General features: G+C 38.3%; 4 protein-coding genes across 6 annotated transcripts; 2 read left to right on the forward strand and 2 right to left on the reverse strand.

Moving 5' to 3' along the window:
* Positions 1–1,178: 1,178 nt before the first annotated feature.
* On the forward strand, positions 1,179–4,052 carry LOC111782635. Of its 2 annotated transcripts, XM_023663418.1 has the most exons (7): positions 1,179–1,225; positions 1,942–2,039; positions 2,128–2,165; positions 2,248–2,335; positions 3,245–3,508; positions 3,577–3,642; positions 3,751–4,052. In XM_023663418.1, the coding sequence occupies exons 2-7, from the start codon at positions 1,947–1,949 to the stop codon at positions 3,907–3,909; spliced, it is 708 nt and encodes a 235-aa protein (XP_023519186.1). In that variant the 5' UTR covers positions 1,179–1,225; positions 1,942–1,946; the 3' UTR covers positions 3,910–4,052. The 2 variants fall into 2 exon arrangements, with proteins under 2 accessions (XP_023519186.1, XP_023519185.1); XM_023663417.1 differs by lacking the exon at positions 1,179–1,225 and having other exon boundaries at positions 1,848–2,039.
* Positions 4,053–5,767: 1,715 nt separating this feature from the next.
* Positions 5,768–6,387, reverse strand: LOC111782636. Its single transcript, XM_023663419.1, has one exon. The coding sequence runs from the start codon at positions 6,081–6,083 to the stop codon at positions 5,781–5,783; it is 303 nt and encodes a 100-aa protein (XP_023519187.1). The 5' UTR covers positions 6,084–6,387; the 3' UTR covers positions 5,768–5,780.
* Positions 6,388–10,638: 4,251 nt separating this feature from the next.
* Positions 10,639–11,850, forward strand: LOC111783717 (50S ribosomal protein L27-like). 2 transcript variants are annotated; one of them, XM_023664636.1, is made up of 4 exons: positions 10,641–10,847; positions 10,939–11,063; positions 11,164–11,442; positions 11,586–11,850. In XM_023664636.1, exons 1-3 carry the CDS (start codon positions 10,763–10,765, stop codon positions 11,398–11,400), a joined length of 447 nt encoding a protein of 148 aa, XP_023520404.1. In that variant the 5' UTR covers positions 10,641–10,762; the 3' UTR covers positions 11,401–11,442; positions 11,586–11,850. The 2 variants fall into 2 exon arrangements, with proteins under 2 accessions (XP_023520403.1, XP_023520404.1); XM_023664635.1 differs by having other exon boundaries at positions 10,639–10,847; positions 11,164–11,850.
* A 1,318-nt stretch (positions 11,851–13,168) lies between these two features.
* On the reverse strand, positions 13,169–20,134 carry LOC111782626 (probable linoleate 9S-lipoxygenase 5). The gene is made up of 9 exons (XM_023663409.1): positions 19,898–20,134; positions 18,784–19,076; positions 18,137–18,377; positions 17,711–18,052; positions 16,676–16,761; positions 16,491–16,598; positions 16,117–16,421; positions 14,071–14,334; positions 13,169–13,991 (listed from the first exon to the last, which is right to left on the reverse strand). Exons 1-9 carry the CDS (start codon positions 20,091–20,093, stop codon positions 13,238–13,240), a joined length of 2,589 nt encoding a protein of 862 aa, XP_023519177.1. The 5' UTR covers positions 20,094–20,134; the 3' UTR covers positions 13,169–13,237.
* Positions 20,135–20,560: the final 426 nt, after the last annotated feature.

Genomic DNA, 20,560 nt, shown 5'->3' on the forward strand with positions numbered 1-20,560 from the left:
TTTTGTCTTGAAGGATGTTTGTCTATTGTAAGTTAGGTTTTGGGTATTAAAAAAATCCCATATTTCACTTTCATGATAAAGATAATATAGTATGATCTTTCCTATGATATAATATTTTGTATTTATTGATTGATGGTGAAAGGGCATCCAAGGCCTTAAAATGTTCGTGTTTCGGTCTCTAATCTCGTATGACTTAAAAATCGTTCTTATATAATGTAACGTTTCATACCCAGAAGTTAGAATCTAAATTCGCTACCTAAAGATCCCGAGAATTACCTATTTGTCTTGAAATGCTTCTAATATTGAAGACTATCCCCACAAACTAACACGAGTTCTTTTAGCATATTTTGTCATTTCTAGGGATAACCAACGTAAAATTGCTTCAAGCTAAGCATATTGAATGTGCACCTTGTTTTCCGGTCCAAAATTAAGTGTGTTTGGTTTAAAGCAAACTTGGATGAACTTTTTCTAAAAAATATATGACTGAGGACAAAACATGCTAAAAGAATCCATGATTATGTTGCTCGGGATGTAAATGAATACTGGGACCATCGGGTACTTAATCAAGACTCTAAATTTCGATTTAAATTATGGGTATAGAGCGTGTAATAGCCTAAACCATTGCTAGCAGATATTGTTATTTGTAGACTTCCTCTCAAGATTTTTAAAACGCGTATGTCAGGAAGAGGTTTCCACACCATTACAATCTACCCCTTTTAGGACCCAGCTTCCTCGTTGGGATCTCCCGTAGCGATGCTTTTTCAAAAACTATTTTAAAAGTTTAGAGACCGAATAAATGAAAAAGACGGTGTGGTGTGAATAAGGGTGATGTTGATTTGCTGAGTCAAAAAGAAAGATGGTGATGTTTATTAGGCTATATACAATCAAAGGGTGGGTGGGAATTGGGCCCATTTTCTAGAATTTGTATCATTCTAAGCAATGGAATTGTCTTCCAATGACTTTTCCTCTCAATTTCTGCTACCAAATTCCCCTATTTATACTCACCCATTTCCTCTCTTCCTTCATTCATCTATCCATTTTGCACCCATTTTTGGTGGTTTTGAACCCTTTTTCAGGCCCTTTTTGGTGGTTTTGAACCCTTTTTCAGGCCCTTTTTGGTGGTTTTGAACCCTTTTTGAGGCAATTTTTGGTCCCTTTCTCTCTTTCTTTGTCCTTTACCCTCTTACTTCTGGTTTGTCAAAACAATGCACCAAAAACATTGAAGGTATGTATTATCCGCCTCTCCCCCTTGAACAAAGTGCACCATAGAGCCTCTCCCGAGACCTATGGAGCCCTTGAATAGCCTCCCCTTAATCAAGGCTCGACTCCTTCTCTGGAGTCCTCGAACATGGTACACCCTTTGTTCAACTACACCTTCGAGGCTCAACTTTTTTATTTGACATTTGATGATTCTATATCAACATTTGATGATTCTATTGATATGGCTAAGTTAAAGGTATGGTTCTGATACCATGTTAGAAATCACGGCTCTAGAATGGTATGATATTGTTCACTTTGAGCATAAGGTTTCATGGGTTTGCTTTCGGCTTTCCTAAAAGGCGTCATACCAATGGAGATGTATTCCTTACTTATCCTCCGTTCGAACAAAGTATACCATAGAGCCTCCCATGAGACCTATGGAGCCCTTGAACAGCCTCCCCTTAATCGAGACTCAACTCCTTCTCTAGAGCCCTAGTACATCATTTGTTCGACACTTGAGTCACTTGAGGATTGACTCTAATACCATGTTAGGAATCACAACTCTCCACAATAGTATGAGCATAAGCTCTCGTGGCTTTGCTTTTGGTTTCCCTAAAATGGCTCGTACCAATGAAGATGTATTCCTTACTTATAAACCTATGATCAACACCTTAATTAGCCAACGTGAGACTCCCTTCCAACAATCCTCAACCTTCTCACGTTCTTCGTTGTTTTTGACAGAGTACATGGTTCAACAGCTTGGGATAGAGAAAGATGGAGTTGCTGAGATGAACCAGTTTCTGTACAGGAATTATGGGACATCCATGGCTGGCCTTAAGGTGCAATCTTTGAACGAATTTATGCATATTTACACAAACCCAGTTGATATTTGTTTCAAAGTTTCAAACTTTTTGTGTTGTTTTTTAGGCTATTGGCTATGAGTTTGACAATGATCACTATCACAGGTACTCATATCCTCTTTTTGTCTCACTTCTTCTTCTCCTTTTGGATCAAATTGTTATTGATTCTTTGATTCTTCTTTTGCAGCTTTGTTCATGGAAGATTACCACATCATAACCTCAAGCGCGATCCTGTTCTTAGAGCTCTCTTGCTTAGTTTGCCGATTCGCAAAGTCGTAAGAACTTTCTTTCCGAGTCGATCGAATTTCAAATTTATATATACGTAGCGAGCGAGTTTAACATGTTATTAGGCTTTTTGGGAAAACCCAACTCAAAGTGAGGGTCGTGATTCATAATATGGTATCAGAGGTATGCCCTTAATTTAGCCATGTCAATAGAATCCTTAAATGTCGAACAAAGAAGTTGTGAAGCTCGAAGGTGTAGTCAAAAGTGACTCATGTATCGAACAAAGGGTGTACTTTGTTCGAGACTCTAGAGAAGGAGTCGAGTCTCGATTAAGTGGAGGCTATTCGAGGGCTAAATAGACCTCATGGGAGGTGAGTCTCGAAGGTGTAGTCAAAAGTGACTCATGAGTCGAACAAAGGGTGTAGTGTACTTTGTTCGAGGGCTCCAAAGAAAGGAGTCGAGCCTCGATTAAGGGGAGGTTATTCGAGGGCTACAAAGACCTCAGGGGAGGTGAGTCTCGAAAGTGTAGTCACAAGTGACTCTTGTGTCGAACAAAGGGTGTACTTTGTTTGAGGCCTCCAGAGCAAGGAGTTGAGCCTCGATTAAGGGGAGGCTATTCAAGGGCTACATAGACCTTAGGGGAGGTGAGTCTCGAAAGTGTAGTCAAAAGTGACTCCTATGTCAAACAAAGGGTGTACTTTGTTCGAGGGCTCCAGAGAAAGGAGTCGAGCCTCGATTAAGGGGAGACTATTCAAGGGCTACATAGACCTCACTAGAGGCTCTATGGTGTACTTTGTTCGAGGAGAGGATTGTTGGGAAGGAGTCCCACATTGACTAATTTAGGGAATGATTATGGAGAAGCCCAAAACAAAGCCACGAGAGCTTATGCTCAAAGTGGACAATATCATACTATCGTGGAGATCTGTAATTCCTAACAAGTTGTTTTGGCTATGAAACAGATCTTCTCGAACGCAGACGATGTTCATGTTGCTAAAGTTCTAAATAGGCTTGGTTTGGAGGGTTGTTTTGATAGGATCATATGCTTTGAGACTCTCAACTCCTCTAATGATGGCTCTGAATCCGATTCAAAAAGCTCGACCGGGGACATCGACATCGACAACGACACTCCTCCGCCGCTCCCCGCCACACCGATTCTCTGCAAACCGTCCCCAAATGCATTTGAATCAGCACTCAAAATAGCCAACATTGACCCCAAAAGAACAGTAAGAAACTTCCCTTTCACCTCATTTTCTGAATGTAAAACCAGAGATTTAAATGATGGGTTTTGCAGCTCTTCTTCGATGATAGCATCCGCAACATAAAGACAGGGAAATCCATTGGCCTCCACACAGTGCTGGTGAGTTCATACTCATTTTCTCGAGCAGAATCATGGAAAGTGAGAAAATTGGAGAATTTTCTCGGAATCCAAACAGAAATTTAAGAATCAAAGAAATGGGTTTTGCAGGTTGGATCATCAAACAGAGGAAATGGAGTGGATTATGCACTGGAAAGCATTCATAATATAAGAGAAGCATTGCCAGAGCTGTGGGAAGTGGATGAGAAGATGAAGAACAGAAGGCTTTCTGGAAAGATTGCTTTGGAGACATCAATTGTAATGGCTTAATTGCCAACTTAATATGTGTTTTATTACCCTAATTATCAACTTTGGATCTTATATTCATCCATTTCTAATAAAGTTGATATACTATTAATGTAACGATCCATACCCTGTATTTGAAATCTATATTCGATACTTGATGGCTTCAACATTCTCTTGCATTCTCTGCATCGTAGAAAAATTATCAGAAGGCTGCTCGACATACAATTGCTCCGAGCAAAACACGCTTAGTTATGAAGTATCTTGTAACGATCCAGATCCACCGCTAACAGATATTGTCATCTTTGGGTTTCTCCCAAGACTTTAAAATGCGTCACCAGATATTGTCATCTTTGGGTTTCTCCCAAGACTTTAAAATGCGTCACCAGATATTGTCTTCTTTGGGCTTCTCCCATGACTTTAAAATGCCTCTGCTACGGGAAGGTTTCCACACCCTTTATAAAGGTGGTTTGTTATCCTCTCAGCTGGACATCACAATCCACCCTCCTTCAGAGTCCAGCGTTTTCGCTAGCACTCTTTCCTTCCTCCAATCGATGTGGGACCGCCCCCATATCCCAGTGTCCTTACTGGCACATCGCCTCGTATCTACCCCTTTCGAGAAACAGCGAGAAGGTTGGCACATCGTCCGATGTCTAGCTCTGATATCATTTGTAACGACCCAGATCCACCGCTAGCAAATATTGTCCTCTTTGGGCTACCCCCCATATCCCAACGTCCTTACTGGCATACCGCCTCGTATCTACCCCCTTCGGGAAACAGCGAGAAGGTTGGCACATCGTCCGGTGTCTGACTCTAATACCATTTGTAACGACCGAAATCCACCGCTAGCAAATATTATCCTCTTTGGGCTCTCCCTTTCGGGCTTCCCCCTCAAAGTTTTAAAACGCGTCTGTTAGGGGAAGATTTCCACACCACCCTTATACACGGTGGTTTGTTCTCCTCCCCAACCAATGTGGAACATCACATCCATATTATTGAGCCACTGAGAAAGAAGTGCACTTTGTTTGTATAGATAGTAACTTTCATTTACTTTTTAAGCCTTTCTTAGTCATCCTATACTCATGATAGCTCTCAGATATGGTCTTGGTTTATTCATGTACTACTCTTTTACTCGAGTTTCATAATTAATATACTTGGTTTGTTATATTATTGAAGGAATCAATAACATTGATATAGTTGTTTATGACGTTGATATACCGATGCTATACCGAATATGAATATTGGTATACTAAGATATATCTAATATATGTACTTCATATGATTTATAATTAATATATTTAATTTGATATATAATTCATACTTTTGAAAATTAACGAAAAATAAAATTCCAATTTCAATTATTTTGTCATATTTGCACATTTTAAATGTTTATAACAAATTAATTTTTTTTAATTAATAAATTAAAATTTTTAAATCTTTTAATTAAGTTAAATAATAGTACAAATAAATTTAAATTATTATTAAAACTGAAAACTAAAATATTATTTCTTGAAACAAAGAATTTAAATACCAAATATATTTTAAAAATTTTCTCTCGAAGAAATACATGTATGAATCCTTAGTGGAAAGTTCCAATCAATCTAATTCTTCTAATTGAAAAAGGGTTTAGAACACTGTAATTATGGATTAAGAAAAGGAAATCTCGTAAGAAATTCAGGAGGGGATCGATTGATGTTATCTAAGCGGATTGCATTTAGTTCATCAACTCATTAATGTAATTACAATTTGAATCTAGTTTAATCGATGAGAACAGAGTTCATACCTTCTTCTCGATGGGGTTGCGGAAAAATTTACATCAATTTCTCGAAGGATCTCAAGATCTGAGTCGGGTGAAGGAGGGGAAGAAATCAAATCTCTGAAGCGGGTTTTTGTTTTGCTTATGAATCGCCATGTTTGTGCCAACAGACGAGCATTGCAACGCAGCGTCTCATGATGTAGAATCGGGCCTTCTGTTCCTTGGCTAAGCTGCTGTACTTTCGTCCTATGGAAGAAGAGTTCTTCTGCGAGTAACTTCGTGGGAGATCGTGGGGGCTCTTGGAATTGGAAGCTGGGAAGCTTTTCTGTGAAGAACATCGCAACAATGGCGATTTGGAGGTCGAGCCACTCCTTATGAACGATGAAGAATGGTGGTAACTACTTCCTGAACCTTCCTTCTTTGATGGATTCCATTTCTCGTCCATTTAATGTGAGGTCAGATGAGGCTGCGGGCAAGGTGTTTGTGAAAATGCCTGTGAGAGTGATAGTTGTGTTGAAATGCGAGAAAGAGATGCAGAAGAGTGGGATTCTAGCGGGGCATTATACGGTATAATTAAATAACATATGATTGAGGTTTCATGATGCTTGTGGGTGGTAGAGACTGTTCACTGATCATCTTCTACTCCCAATTAAGACATTGTGGCCTTTTTATTAGTGAGTTTTGTAGGCGAGAAGTTATCCAGTGAGGCCATTATGATGTAGCTGATAGGTTTTCACCCTTGATATTGGTTTAAAGAACAACCGATCCCACCTTGGTTGAGAAGGGACGCGAAACATTCCTTATAAGAGTGTGGAAATCTCTCTCTAACAGACACGTTTTAAAACTTTAAGGGTGGAAGGGAAAGCCTAAAGCAGGTATCTGCTAATAGTGGACTTGAGCTGTTACAAATGGTATCAGAGTCAGATACCGGGCGGTATGTCAGCAAGGACGTTGACCCCAATGGAGTGGATTGTGAGATCCCACATTGGTTGGAGAGAGGAACAAACCATTCGTTATAAAGATGTGGAAATTTCTCCCTAATAGACACGTTTTAAAAATCGTAAGGCTGAAGACGATACGTAACGAACCAAAGCGAACAATATTTGCTAACGGTGGGTTTGGGTTGTTACAACTAAAAGCCGGTTTAATCGAAAAAATTAAGATGGGTGGCGGAGTTTGTGCCCATTTAGGGGATAATATTTGATATTGCAGACATGGGCAAGTGTTAAAAATGATGCTCGTTCCATCTCTCTGTAAAATTTAGTGAGTTCAAGCCTTTTCCACTGTGAAGATCTATCGTTTTCTTTGCATTGGGCTCACTTCTTTGTGTACTGTGCTGAATGCTGCTGCTGCTCTATTTTATATATATATCTATGATCTTCTCTTGTCTATGTGTTAGAGAGAGAGACAAACAGAGGCATCCATTCAATCTGGGGAAGTGGAAGGAAATAATGGAAAGGAGACAGCTTGCTAGCTGTTTATGACGTGGAAGGTATGTGTCTCATAGTCCCACCTCAAATTCTACAAATAGATCAAATGCTTTGTTTCAAAATTCTTTTTCTTTTTCCCCTTTTAAATTGTTGGTATCTGCAGAATAAGGGCTTTAATTTGCCACTTTTTTCATTCAGAAGGGGGAAACATGCAATTATTTGCCCATTTTTGTTCCTATTAGAAGAGAAGGGATCTATAACTCAACCTTTTCTTTCCCTCTGTCCTTTTGTTACTTGCACCATTTTCCCTCCTATCCAACAAAGTTCTTTCTTTTTAGCTTCTCTAATGGCTGTGCCTTTCATTGTGTTTGAACTTCACTTTGAAGTCCAAACATCCCAAAAATGGCAAGGAATTCTTTAAGAAACTCCATTTTTAAAGAAATTTAGATAAACAGGTTTTGGTTGAGATATTATTTGATGGGTCGAACACGTTGCTGTTAGCGTTTTATCGTTGAGTGTAGTTAGATAGAGTTTTGGTTGAGAAACTATTTGGTTAGTCGGACACATGGTTGTTAACGTTTTATCGTTGAGTGCTATTAGATAGGGTTTTGGTTGAGAAATTATTTGGTGAGTGAGACACATTGTTGTTGACATTTTATCGTTGAGTGCTATCACTTAGGGTTTTGATTGAGAAATTATTTGGTGAGTTAGACACATTGTTGTTGACATTTTATCGTTGAGTGCTGTTAGATAGGGTTTTGGTTGATAAATTATTTGATGAGTCGGACACGTTGTTGTTAACGTCTTATCGTTGAGTGCTGTTAGAAATACTTCAAATTTATAATCAATAGTTCATGTTATAAAATTAAGATCGATTATTATGAGGCTGTCATATCATGATCATTGACAATAGATTGAGTGATTATTATGAGACCGTCATATCGTGATAATTGACGATAGGTTGAGTGATTATTAGGAGGCTGTCATATCGTGATCATTGATGATAGGTTGAGTGATTATTATGAGGCTGTTATATCGTGATCTCAATAGGTTAAATTTGTAATCAATAGTTCATGTTATGAAATTCAAACCGATTATTATGAGGCCGTCATATTGTGATCTTGAGTGATTATTATGAGACCGTCATATTTTGATCATTGATGATAGGTTGAGAGTGATTATTATAAAACCGTCGTATTGTAATTATGAATGATAGGTTGAGTGATTATTATAAAACCGTCCTATCGTGATCTCGATGGATTGAGTGGGTTTGAAGAATATGAGGATTAGGAGAGACATTAACTAGACTTTGATTGAATGGTCAAAGAAAAGTAGTTGATGGGTCAAAGCAATGATCACATGGTGTGTTGTGATTTTACGGTTAAAACTCAAAACACATCTCTCTGTTCTGTTCTATTCTCTTCTTTCTCCGTTGGGTTTGATTATTATTATTATTTTGATTGAAATTTATTAGATTATTTATCATGTGAGTCTCTGAAAAGTGGGTATTTGGGCGTCCCACATGCAATCATGTGAGGTTAATATTAGGAAGGGATAGAACATGAAGGGCTGGGATCTTATGTTTCATCAATATTTTATCTATTTGATTATGATTTCAATGCAAGCTTTTAGATTCATACACATTTTTTGCCTTGCTTTTGATCAAATTCTGTATATTTCATTACTTAGAGAGAATATATGACAATCCAGAAGGTTGAACTTGGGTCATGTTTTGGACATATCAATGTTGTAATTGATATGATAGGCTGTTGAATTAGATGCTTATGAATATGATAGCAAATGTGATTCCGAATCATGTTAGAGATATTCTAGAATTTACGTTACGATATCTAAATCATGAATATTTTTTAGGTATCTTTTAACTGTGACGGTAACAGCCTAAGCCCACTATTAGTGGATACTATATGCTTTGGCTCGTTACATATTGTCGTCAGTTTCACGGTTTTTCAAGTACGTCTGTTAGGGAAATGTTTCCTCATTCTTATAAGAAATATTTTGTTCTCCTCTCTAAATGATGTGAGATCTCACAATCCACCTCTTTTGGGGCCTAACATCCTTGCTGGCACACCTTCTCATGTCTGGCTTTGATTCCGTCTGTAACAGCCCAAACCCACCACTAGGAGATATTGTCCGTTTTAGCCCATTACGTATCATCATCAACTTCATAGTTTTTAAAATACGTTTGTAGGGGAGATGTTTCTACAATGTTAGAAAGAATGTTTTGTTCCCCTCTCCAATCAATGGTGATCTCACAAACTAATATTAGGTGAATACTATATTTCGTTTCAAAATGAATTGGCAATGAGTGGAATAACTCATAGTCTCTTCATCTTTTCGATGTGGAATCCTTAGTATGTTTTCTTTGGGTTTACCATTCTTGAGTACATATATATTTTTTTTCACGGAATACACGTTTGGACTTCATGAGCTCTAATATCATATTAGATACACGAGTTATTCATCTCAAAACTAGTTGAGAATGAGAATGAAATGAGGCATGAAATGGAGCTACTACGAAGAAGTTTTGGGAGTTACGAAGGAAACCTCGAGCTCATATTGGTTATGGGTTGAGAACAGGAATTGAATTCTCTGAAACCTAATTTACTGTTGTTCCTCAGTAGCTCAGTGGTAGAGCGGCTAACTGTTAACCGATTGGTCGTAGGTTTGAATAAAAGTTTTAGAACTTTTAAAAACAAATTAAAATTCTTTAAAGTTCAAGAATCAAATAAAAATAAAATTAGAAAGTTGAGGGACTAAAACATGTAATTGAAATTTAATAAAAGAATTCAACCCAGAATAAAGTAAAATTAATTATGAAAAAGTTTAACCTAAGATAAACCCGAGTTTATTCTCTAGCTTTGAGGATATTAGCGTAACAAGTCAGAGAACTCACACATATAGGCTAAGCTAGGTGGCTAAGGGATATATTTTTTACGAAGAAATTATATAACATTGTAAGTTAATAGGTTAGGGTAAATTTAATCGTAAACCATACTTTAATACTCGTCTCGTCACATGTAAGATTCCACATTAGTTGGAGAGGGGAATGAAACATTCCTTATAAGAGTGTGAAAACTTTTCTCTAACAGACGCGTTTTATAACTGTGAGGATGACAACGATATGTAACGGGCTAAAACGGATAATATCTGCTACCAGTGGGTTTGGACTGTTATAAATGGTATTGAAGCCAGTCACCAATAATATCGGCTACCAGTGGGTTTGGACTATTATAAATGGTATCGAAGCCAGTCACCGAACAGTGCGAGACACTAGTTAAAGTAGGGCTAGACAGTTTCTATAGTGGATGCATTTTAAAACTTTGAGGAGAAGCCTGAAAGGAAAAGCTCGAGAATAATATTTACTAGCGGTGAGCTCAATATCTCGGACGGTGTTTCCATAGCTTTTTTTCAAAATGTTTATATAATAATGGGCTAAGCATAAAAAGCCCATCAGACAAGCTAATTTTGGAAGAAAAAAGCCCAAGAGCCCATTAGAATACAAAAATAAATTTTAATAAAAGGCCCATCAGCCCAATTTAAAACGAAAAGAAAATCCCAACCCTAAAATTTTTCCTTCAACACCTGCCCCACCATTGTTCGATCTCCTTCTCTTCTCCGTCTCCGTTCCGATCATCGCCGTCGCCATCCGTCACTCTCCGATCGTTTCTCAATCATGCTCAATATCGCGACTACCTTTTGCAAGCGACTGAATGTCAAGGATCTGGTTACCAATGTTCCTGTATATAGTAGTTTTATTGGTAAGGATTGTTCATCTAGATCAAGTTCTGCTTGAAATGTTACTCCGTCTGTATATATGATGATTAAAATGTTTGTTCAATTGAGATTCAGATGGATCTGCGGGTGGATTAAGCTTATTATTCAGACGTTGGGCTACGAAGAAGACCGCTGGATCGACTAAAAATGGACGAGACTCGAAACCTAAGAATCTTGGGGTGAAGAAATTTGGTGGTGAGGTGAGTGGATTGGATCTTGGTGTAAAGAAATTTGATTGAATTTGAAATTGTTTGTTATGAACATTGTCATGGAGAGTTAATCCTTGTGGATTGGATACAGAGAGTTATTCCTGGTAACATTATTGTTCGTCAACGGGGCACTCGTTTTCATCCTGGGGATTATGTTGGAATAGGGAAGGATCACACTCTGTTTGCTTTGAAAGAAGGCTGTGTGAAGTTCGAAAAGCACAAGCTTAGCGGACGGAAGTGGGTGCATATTATACCAAAGGAAGGACACGTCCTTCATCCTGTTTATGCCACTACTGATATTTCTCCAGAATTGAAGACAGCAACATGATGCTTGAGTTCATTGATGAACATGAACATGATCATGAAAATGGTATAATTTGTTCTGCCTTTTTTGGTGTTCCATAGCAAATTTATTCTCCAGAATTGAGGACAGCAGCATGATGCTTGAGTTCATTGATGAATATGATCATGAATGTGGTATAAATTTTCCTGCCTTTTTTTGATGTTCCATAGGAAATTCTGACTAAACTTGATCGCTTGGTGAACGGATGTAGGCGGTCTGTTTGAGTGCATGTTCTTAATGTTGATCAAGCAGGTCTGGTTTCTTTTTCTTTCGAATGCCACTTTGGCTATTCTGCAGACTATGATATTGATAATGTCCACTCCTAGCTGTATGAAGAAATAATTTTGTTTGTAATTAGCTTTTATGTTTGTGGATTAGAAAGGTTATGAACGTTCATCTTTGTGGTTTATTTATGGGTTCCCTTTTAATCATTGATCCACTGGCTTACCATGAGCATCAGTACTTAATTGCTTAGTGTACATATTTGTAGTATTAGACCTGTCATTTCAAAATTTGTAAGTGTGGAATTTTGGGGGCCCACCTCAAACAGGATTTTGGAATTGGGAAATTCTGATTGGAGGAAGATTTCTTCTTTGTAACCGTCCGACGTCACTTCTAGTAGATATTATATGTTTTGGCTTGTTACTATCACAATTTTAAAATACGTTTATTAGGGAGAGGATTCTACACCCTTACAAGGGATGCTTTCTTTTCCTCTCCAACTAATGTAGGATCTCACAGTCACTCCCTTTGGAGCCAAAGTCCTCGCTGACACGTTGCCTAGTGTATAGCTCAAATACCATTTGAAATTTGAAATTTTAGAAATTGTGATGAAAATGATTCCTTGGTATCTTGTTTTAGAGCTATATTTGTTATGGAAAGAGACTTACTCCACCCTTATTATAGAAGAGAGTTTTGCAACTATTGATCGATTCAAACACTTCCATTATACTTTAAATGACCGTAAGAAAATTAAAAGCATTGTTAACGAGACCATCTTTTGTGGATTTAACTCTTGCAAACTTTGTCAACGTAGGTATAATTCAACGATAACAGTTGCAAACTTATCAATACGAACACAGCTCAACTGTATCGGTTATATATACTCTTCTTCGTAAGTTTAGAGCTTCAAATCCCAAACCATTCAAACTTCTTTATTCCACAAAGTTCATCAATACAAATACACACAAAAGAAAAAAAAGCAATTTTATCAGTAATCCAAAATGTACAACCANACCGAGGTGGGACCTCACAATCCACCCCCTTCCGAGCTTAGTGACCCCAACCGACTCGTTGGTTTCAAGAAGCATGGCACAGCCAGAAAGGGAGGAGGAAGGGTGCAATTTGCCCATTAGACTGATTTCAAATGAGCTTCATAAGAAAAACCCTTGAAATCTCCAAAGTTTGGGCTGTGGGGTTGGCATATGTGTGTGTGTGTGTATATATATATATATATATATAAGAGATGTAAAATTTTGGCTATCCCTAAAGCAAGAAAACATCAGGCTCTGCCTCTGTCAAAGGGAATATGAAGATGAGTAACTAATTTGGAATCTTCCATCTTGCTTTTGATTAACTGAGGGATACAAATTGGCAGAGGAAAACTGAAGGAGCTTTATGTATCCATGTGCGTGCAAATATACCAAGAAATGAACGATTCTAGTCCAGATTTCATGTCTTCCTATATATACACCAAATCCACAAGAAAAATAAAGCCCTAGAGAATTCACACAACAGAAACCAAAAATAAAACATGCATAAATGGCATCACTTGCATTGCTTATTAGTCACTCCATGAGCTGAAATCAAAGCAAGCTTCCATTCAAATGGAAATGCTATTAGGAATCCCTCTCCCAGTGAGCCCTTCGGAGCTAGTAGGAAACAGCAGAGTATAAGGCATCTCCACAGGCCCTACTCGGTTCTTCAGCTCTGGATCCTTATTTCTCCCACCAATCCTCCCTTCAATTTCCCCTAACCTCTCCCCAAACCTCTCAAAAGCCTCCAAAGCCTCCTTGTCCAAAGTCCATTCAGGGTTACTTCTCTGTCCCAAATACACCTCATCAGAAGAATGCCTTGACAATATCTCTATAACTGACACTCCCACAAGAGCCTGCAACTGTGAAGTTATCGTTCTCAACAACGCCTTCTCGGGGTTCGACTCCAGCTCTTTGTATTCACGTGTGCCCTCTTCCGGTAGCAGTCGACGACTCGTCGATGGTCGGTTCGGAGAGAAACCCCCGTAAGGGTATTGTCCGAAGTTAACTGCTGCATGAAGAGCTGAAGAGATCCATATGATGATTGTACAACTTTCTATTAGGTCTTGAATGGATTGCATCTTTGGCCACCATGGTTCGTCTTTCTTATCGCCGTGCCCTCTCTCTCGAAGCTCCTTCCACCATGATTGGAGCTCGGTGTCGTTACGGAGTGTTTCGTCGTTCTTGTAGTAGAACGAGCAGTAATCTGTTACCCATGTTTTGATGGCTGACCAAATCTCGAGACCGTCGACGGCATATGGATAATCCTCTATGAGGAGCCGAAGTCCATGTGGGGCGCTTGGATCCTCCATTGCAACTCCTCTTAACGAACGTAAGATTTGAATGTTAACGAATGAACGAACGAACGACAAAATTAAATGAAATGTTTTGAAATGAATACCTCTTGATTAGATCGACAGGGAGAGCTTGGTCGGGGAAGACCCAACTCTTGTAAACAAAGGAAGACATCTCCATGGAGTACTTAGCGGGATAATGAGTTGTCTCGATGATACCATCAGCATTAATGAGGGATTGTCTAGCAAGAGCGTTGATGTTCATGGTGTCCCGGAAGTGAGGAACGAGCAACTTATGGATTGGATGAATAACGCTTAATTGTCTGTTTGTCGCGATCACAAATGGCTCGATTGTTGCATGAGTATTCAGCCTATGAGTGATCGAAGTAAGCAAATTTAAGTTTGAAATGAAATCTATCGAGTTGGATAACTCGGGAACTAAAATGCTACTCAACTCGAACTTTAAGAACGAAATTTTTTTAAAATCAAGCTTTTCAAAATAGTCTCAATTGTAAAATTACATAAACTCGAATGGATTATGCAATAGTCCAAGTCCACCGCTAGCAGATATTGTACTTTTTCTTTATGAGCTTCCCCTCAAGGTTTTTAAATGCGTCTGCTAGAGAGAAGTTTCCACACCCTTAGAAGGAATGTTTCGTTCCTCCTCTTCAACCGATGTGGGATCTCACAATCTCCATCCCCTTGAGGACTAGCGTCCTCGTTCACCCTTATAAGGAATGCTTCGTTTCCCTTCTCCAACCAATGCAGGATCTCATAATTCATTCCCCTTGGGGGCCAGCGTCCCCGTTCACCCTCATAAAGAATGTTTTGTTTCCCTTCTCCAACCGACGTGGGATCTCATAATCCACCCACCTTGGGGGCCAGCATCCTTGCTGGCACACTGGCCGATGACTGCCTCTGACCATTTGTAACAACTCAATTCCACCGCTAACAAATATTGTCATCTTTAGACTTTCTCTCTCAGGCTTCCCCTTAAAGTTTTAAAAACGTCTCTCTCAGGCTAAAAAATGTTTCGTTTCATCTCCAACCAAGGTGGGATCTCACAATCCACCCCCTTGTGGACTAGCATCCTCGCTAGCACACCGCCAAGNGTAAGCAAATTTAAGTTTGAAATGAAATCTATCGAGTTGGATAACTCGGGAACTAAAATGCTACTCAACTCGAACTTTAAGAACGAAATTTTTTTAAAATCAAGCTTTTCAAAATAGTCTCAATTGTAAAATTACATAAACTCGAATGGATTATGCAATAGTCCAAGTCCACCGCTAGCAGATATTGTACTTTTTCTTTATGAGCTTCCCCTCAAGGTTTTTAAATGCGTCTGCTAGAGAGAAGTTTCCACACCCTTAGAAGGAATGTTTCGTTCCTCCTCTTCAACCGATGTGGGATCTCACAATCTCCATCCCCTTGAGGACTAGCGTCCTCGTTCACCCTTATAAGGAATGCTTCGTTTCCCTTCTCCAACCAATGCAGGATCTCATAATTCATTCCCCTTGGGGGCCAGCGTCCCCGTTCACCCTCATAAAGAATGTTTTGTTTCCCTTCTCCAACCGACGTGGGATCTCATAATCCACCCACCTTGGGGGCCAGCATCCTTGCTGGCACACTGGCCGATGACTGCCTCTGACCATTTGTAACAACTCAATTCCACCGCTAACAAATATTGTCATCTTTAGACTTTCTCTCTCAGGCTTCCCCTTAAAGTTTTAAAAACGTCTCTCTCAGGCTAAAAAATGTTTCGTTTCATCTCCAACCAAGGTGGGATCTCACAATCCACCCCCTTGTGGACTAGCATCCTCGCTAGCACACCGCCAAGTGGCAGACTCTGATACCATATGTAACAACTCAAACCACCGCTAGCCAATATTGTTCTTTTTGGACTTTCCGCTTCAGGGCTTCCCCTCAAGATTTTAAAACGGGTCTGCTAATGAGAGATTTCCACACCCTAAGGAATACTTCGTTCCCCCTCTACAATCGATGTGAGATGATACAACTTCTTAGTTTTTCCCATAACGAGGCACTCGGGAAAAACTTAGCCCCCCAAAACGATCTTCTTCATTAAAAACCCTACTACTTTTTTTTCAACCTAAATGCATAACATTGAGTTAAATCATGATATAAGAAAGCTTTACCAATGACTAATGAGTTGATGGAAGCCAGTATCATTAACAGCAACATAAGCCTTAGCCAGCAGCCAAATGGAGCCCTCAACTCCCTCCACAGCAGGTACCACAACCCTACTAATGGCACCAAATTGGTCTCCTTGAGGGTGCGGCAAGCTCAATTCAATAGCCAATGGCTTCAAAGTCCCATCATTTTTCAAGAACAGAAGTGTTCTTGTAGCGTAAGTCTTGGTGGAAGTTCCATTGATTCTTCTAAGATATGGAATCAATGGGTCATGGTGGTTCAAAATGTATAGCTTCTTCTTCTCCACTGCCTATTCAAACCAAATTGTTAAACAAAAGCTTAATCCAATACTAAAATAAGCTCTAAATTCTTGGATTACCTCGTCCACTCTTAGTCCATCTAAGCCACCTTTGATGTGTTCTTCGGTTATTTTGCTTGTTTGATCACCATAAATTGTACGGTCTAGATTGCTTGGAGGTGGAAATTCCTGTAATTAAAATATGTTATAACTTTAATGATTGTAAATAAATTATTACTATTATTATTATAAAAAAGAAATATTACTTGAAGACGGCTAATGACTACGGGGTTGACTCCGGCCAACATTTCTCTCGCAAATTCTTCGTCCGTTCTCCATGCAGATTTATCCTCTATTTCACGTCATTAAAAAGAAAAAAAATTATTGTTACGCATGGATAATTATAATAATTTTTTATTAGTAAGTAAGCAATAAAAATCCGTTGGTTATTAGAGATGTTCATTTAACTAAAAANTTTTTTTTTTTTTTTTTTTTTTTTTTTTTTTTTTTTTTTTTTTTTTTTTTTTTTTTTTTTTTGGAGTATCCCGTGAACGGTGGTTGTAACTATAATGGTCCTAAAGTAGCGAAATTCTTTGTCAGGTAAGTTTCGACCCACACGAAAGGCGTAACGATCTGGGCACTGTCTCGAAGAGAGAATCGGCGAAATAGATATGTCTGTGAAGATGCGAACTACCTGCCTTGGACAGAAAGACCCTATGAAGCTTCACTGTTCCCTAGAATTGGCTTTGGGCCTTTCCTGCGCAGCTTAGGTGGAGGGCAAAGAAGACTTCCTCTCGGAGAGGCCTGAGCCATCAGTGAGATCACTCTAGAAGAGCTAGAATTCTAACATTGTGTTAGGACTTACGGGCCAAGGGACATTCTCATGCAGACAATTTCTATGGGGCGTAGGCCTCCCAAAGGGTAACAGAGGCGTGCAAGGGTTTCCTCGATCCAAGCGAAAATTGGCCCTTGAGTGCAAAGGCAGAAGGGAGTTTGACTACAAGACCTACCCGTCATATTTTCACAAAAACAAATGAAACTTTTTTTTAATAAAGAAGGGGGGAAACTCCTCTCGAGGAATCCTCGCCGGGATCCCTACGAAAATCAATGTAGAATTTTGCAATGATGGAGATTGAAGTATGAGGATGAGCGTCTTCTCTGTCCTCATCCCGAACATCTCTAAACTCGNAAAAAAAAAAAAAAAAAAAAACATTGAAGTGGAGAACAAGAAACAAATCTAGTTTCTACCTTAAAACGACAGCAAACAACCACGAAAAAAACATAGTAGAAGAAGAACATACCATGAATTAGCTGAGGAGTTGGGAACCTAAGAAATCGTTCACCATCTGTTCTAAAGATTTCTTTGAGCAATGGAGCTGGAATGTTCTCAGTGATACCCTCAAGCAAAGATCTTGGGACTGGCAACCCCTTTTCAAACAGGGCAAACACATCATTAAAGTCGTCAAATTCCCCGGGCGTCGTGTCAAATAGATCCTCCAGTTTAGGTTTTATCGATCGAGAAATAGATTTTAAGCCATAAGCAAGAAAATCCGACATCTTCAAATGACCAAATCTTTCATCTCTCGGAACATATACATCCGTAGGTTTACTCGAGTCCGGTAATCTACTTTCACTTTTGGGATCTGTAAGAATCTCAACACAAATGTTAAACCTTATATGAACGATACCAACCCGAATCTAACTCATCTAGTTAGTACAGAATTTACCTTTCTTAGAAGGTGGTCTACCCGTTCTCCCTCTACGAGGGTAAGGATATTTAGTTGACCCTCCGAGAACCGGACGACCCAGGTCCAAATTGCTATCTGGGTCACCAATATCATTGTAGACATCATAGTCGTAGATTCTATCCCATTCCTTCCGCTCTCCTTTTCCATTTCCTCTAAGGTTCGATAATTCATCTGCCCTATATTTACGAAGTGGCTCCGGTGTTTCATTAGGAAGGTATGCCTGTATTGAAAACATATTAGTTTTACCGATCATAATTATTATCAATCTGAACCTAACTCAACTGATTAAAATATTATAAATACAGTCGGTCAAACTATTTTAAAAAATTTAAGTGTCATTGTCATCCAAACTAGTTGCTTAAACCATTTTATAATATTTAATCATCAATAGTTGACTAAAAATAAATTACTACACAAATTGATGTACAAAATCATCCCTTTTTTTCTTCCTTTTTTATTCATAAATTAGAATTAAAATATATAATTTTAAATTACATAACGTGTCAAATTTACGAGACTTTAACGTTTAACATCTTACTCGACCTAAAATAATGAATTGTAGCGCTATAAGAAATCGACCCATTACAAACGTCGTTACCATTAAGGATTCGATGGTGAATTTTTACCTGGTTGGCGAAAAAAATACGATCGGTTTTATAATTTTTAGCGGGATAAACCCAAGAATTGCAGTCGAAATGGAGTCGTCCATGGCCGGGAACGTCCTCGAGCGTGACGGATTTGAGAAAGAATTCACTAAAATGTTCATTTCTGATAAAGAAAGCTCCTGGAACTCCAAGTTCTTCATCCCAATCAAATGTAACACTGAAGGCTGTTTCTCCTGCAAATATTGGGATTATTGTATTGGCAATCCAATTCTCCAAGTAAGCTTCCTCTCCAACTTTCCCTTGAAAATTTTTAGCTGTTTTGTTCGAGAAAAAAGAAAACCCGAGTCAATAACCTAATAATATTACTCGGTATCGGTAGTGATTGAACTTTTGACTTAGAAATTAAAGTATATGTCACGTATTGCTAAGCTATGTTCATATTGGTGATGTATGTCAAATCTTAATCCTTAAAAACAACCTTAAAATATCTTCTAGGTTTTTTTGTCTCAAAAGGGATTTTGTTTGTTCTTTAAGGATATTTTGTCTCTCAAAAGTGTGTAATTTTATTTTTGACTTTTTGTAAATGTTTCAAAAACTACTCTTAAAATAGAAACGGAACGTCAAACGGAGATTTGGACCTGAAATAATGTCACACTACACTGTTTTAGGTCCCTGCCACACCGTTTCAAGTCCCGATTTTCGTCCAATATTCACATATTTTAGCTCAAGAAGTAGGTCTAGTTTGAAATATTTGCAGAAGGTGAAGGGTAATATCGTAATTTAGCCAATTTCGAACTCTAGTAGAATAAAACTTAAAAACAAAAAGAAGAAAAACGTAAAAAAAGACGGAACTAAAGAGGCCCAGAAAAATAAAATAATTTTTCGACAAGCTGAACATAATTCAACGGGTATGTAAAAACATCAAATCATCAATCAAAACGTTTAAAAAAATTTGAAAAAAAACTCAAAAGTTCAACGAATACTAAAAACATCATATCATCGATCAACACGACTAAAAAAACTCAAGAACTCAGAAGTTCAAGTAATTTCAACAAGCTCAACATAATTCAACAGATACGTAAAAACATCATATCATCGATCAAAAAGTTAAAAAAGGAAAGCTCGAAAAACTCACAAGGATCGCCATGATCAGCACTAACGAGGCGAAGAGAAACACCGCCCCCTAAAATCTCGTGAAGATTATCGAGAAGAGATGAACCAAAATCATTGAAATCCAAAACATTGCTTCGCATCAAAACCACAGTTCCATGGATCTTCTTCCCTCCATGCCTCAGCTCAGAGATAGCTCCCACGATGCTTCCAATCAACATATCTCTTCTTATGTATATCTATGAGTATCTCAACTGCATGCTCTACAACGCCACAAGGCTCTAGCTTTTTATAGCCCAACATATGCCTCCCATTTTGTTCTTCCTTTTTCCACCATTATCATAAAAGCTTTTCCCATCAAAGTCAAAGTTTTGACAAAAATTTCACCTTTTTTCGTCGGGTTTTTAAGGGTTTCGTGCCCATTTCTCTCCACAAAAAGCTCGTAAATTTGGAAGACCGAAACTCAAAAGCTTCGAACCGACACTTCGATCTTAATCAGCTGATCAAATTTGCTTAAATTTCGAAAAAATACAAGATTTGTTCACGGGATAAAAAAAATTAAATTTATAAAAATTAAAAATTTATCAAGTTATTTTTAAATTGAACCAAAAAAAAATGCCATAATCACGTGGGAAATTTAATTATTTTGACAAAAAAAAAAAAAAAAAAAAAAAAAAAAAAAAAAAAA

This window comes from Cucurbita pepo, chromosome LG20 (assembly GCF_002806865.2).
Source record: "Cucurbita pepo subsp. pepo cultivar mu-cu-16 chromosome LG20, ASM280686v2, whole genome shotgun sequence".
Taxonomy (NCBI): domain Eukaryota; kingdom Viridiplantae; phylum Streptophyta; class Magnoliopsida; order Cucurbitales; family Cucurbitaceae; genus Cucurbita; species Cucurbita pepo.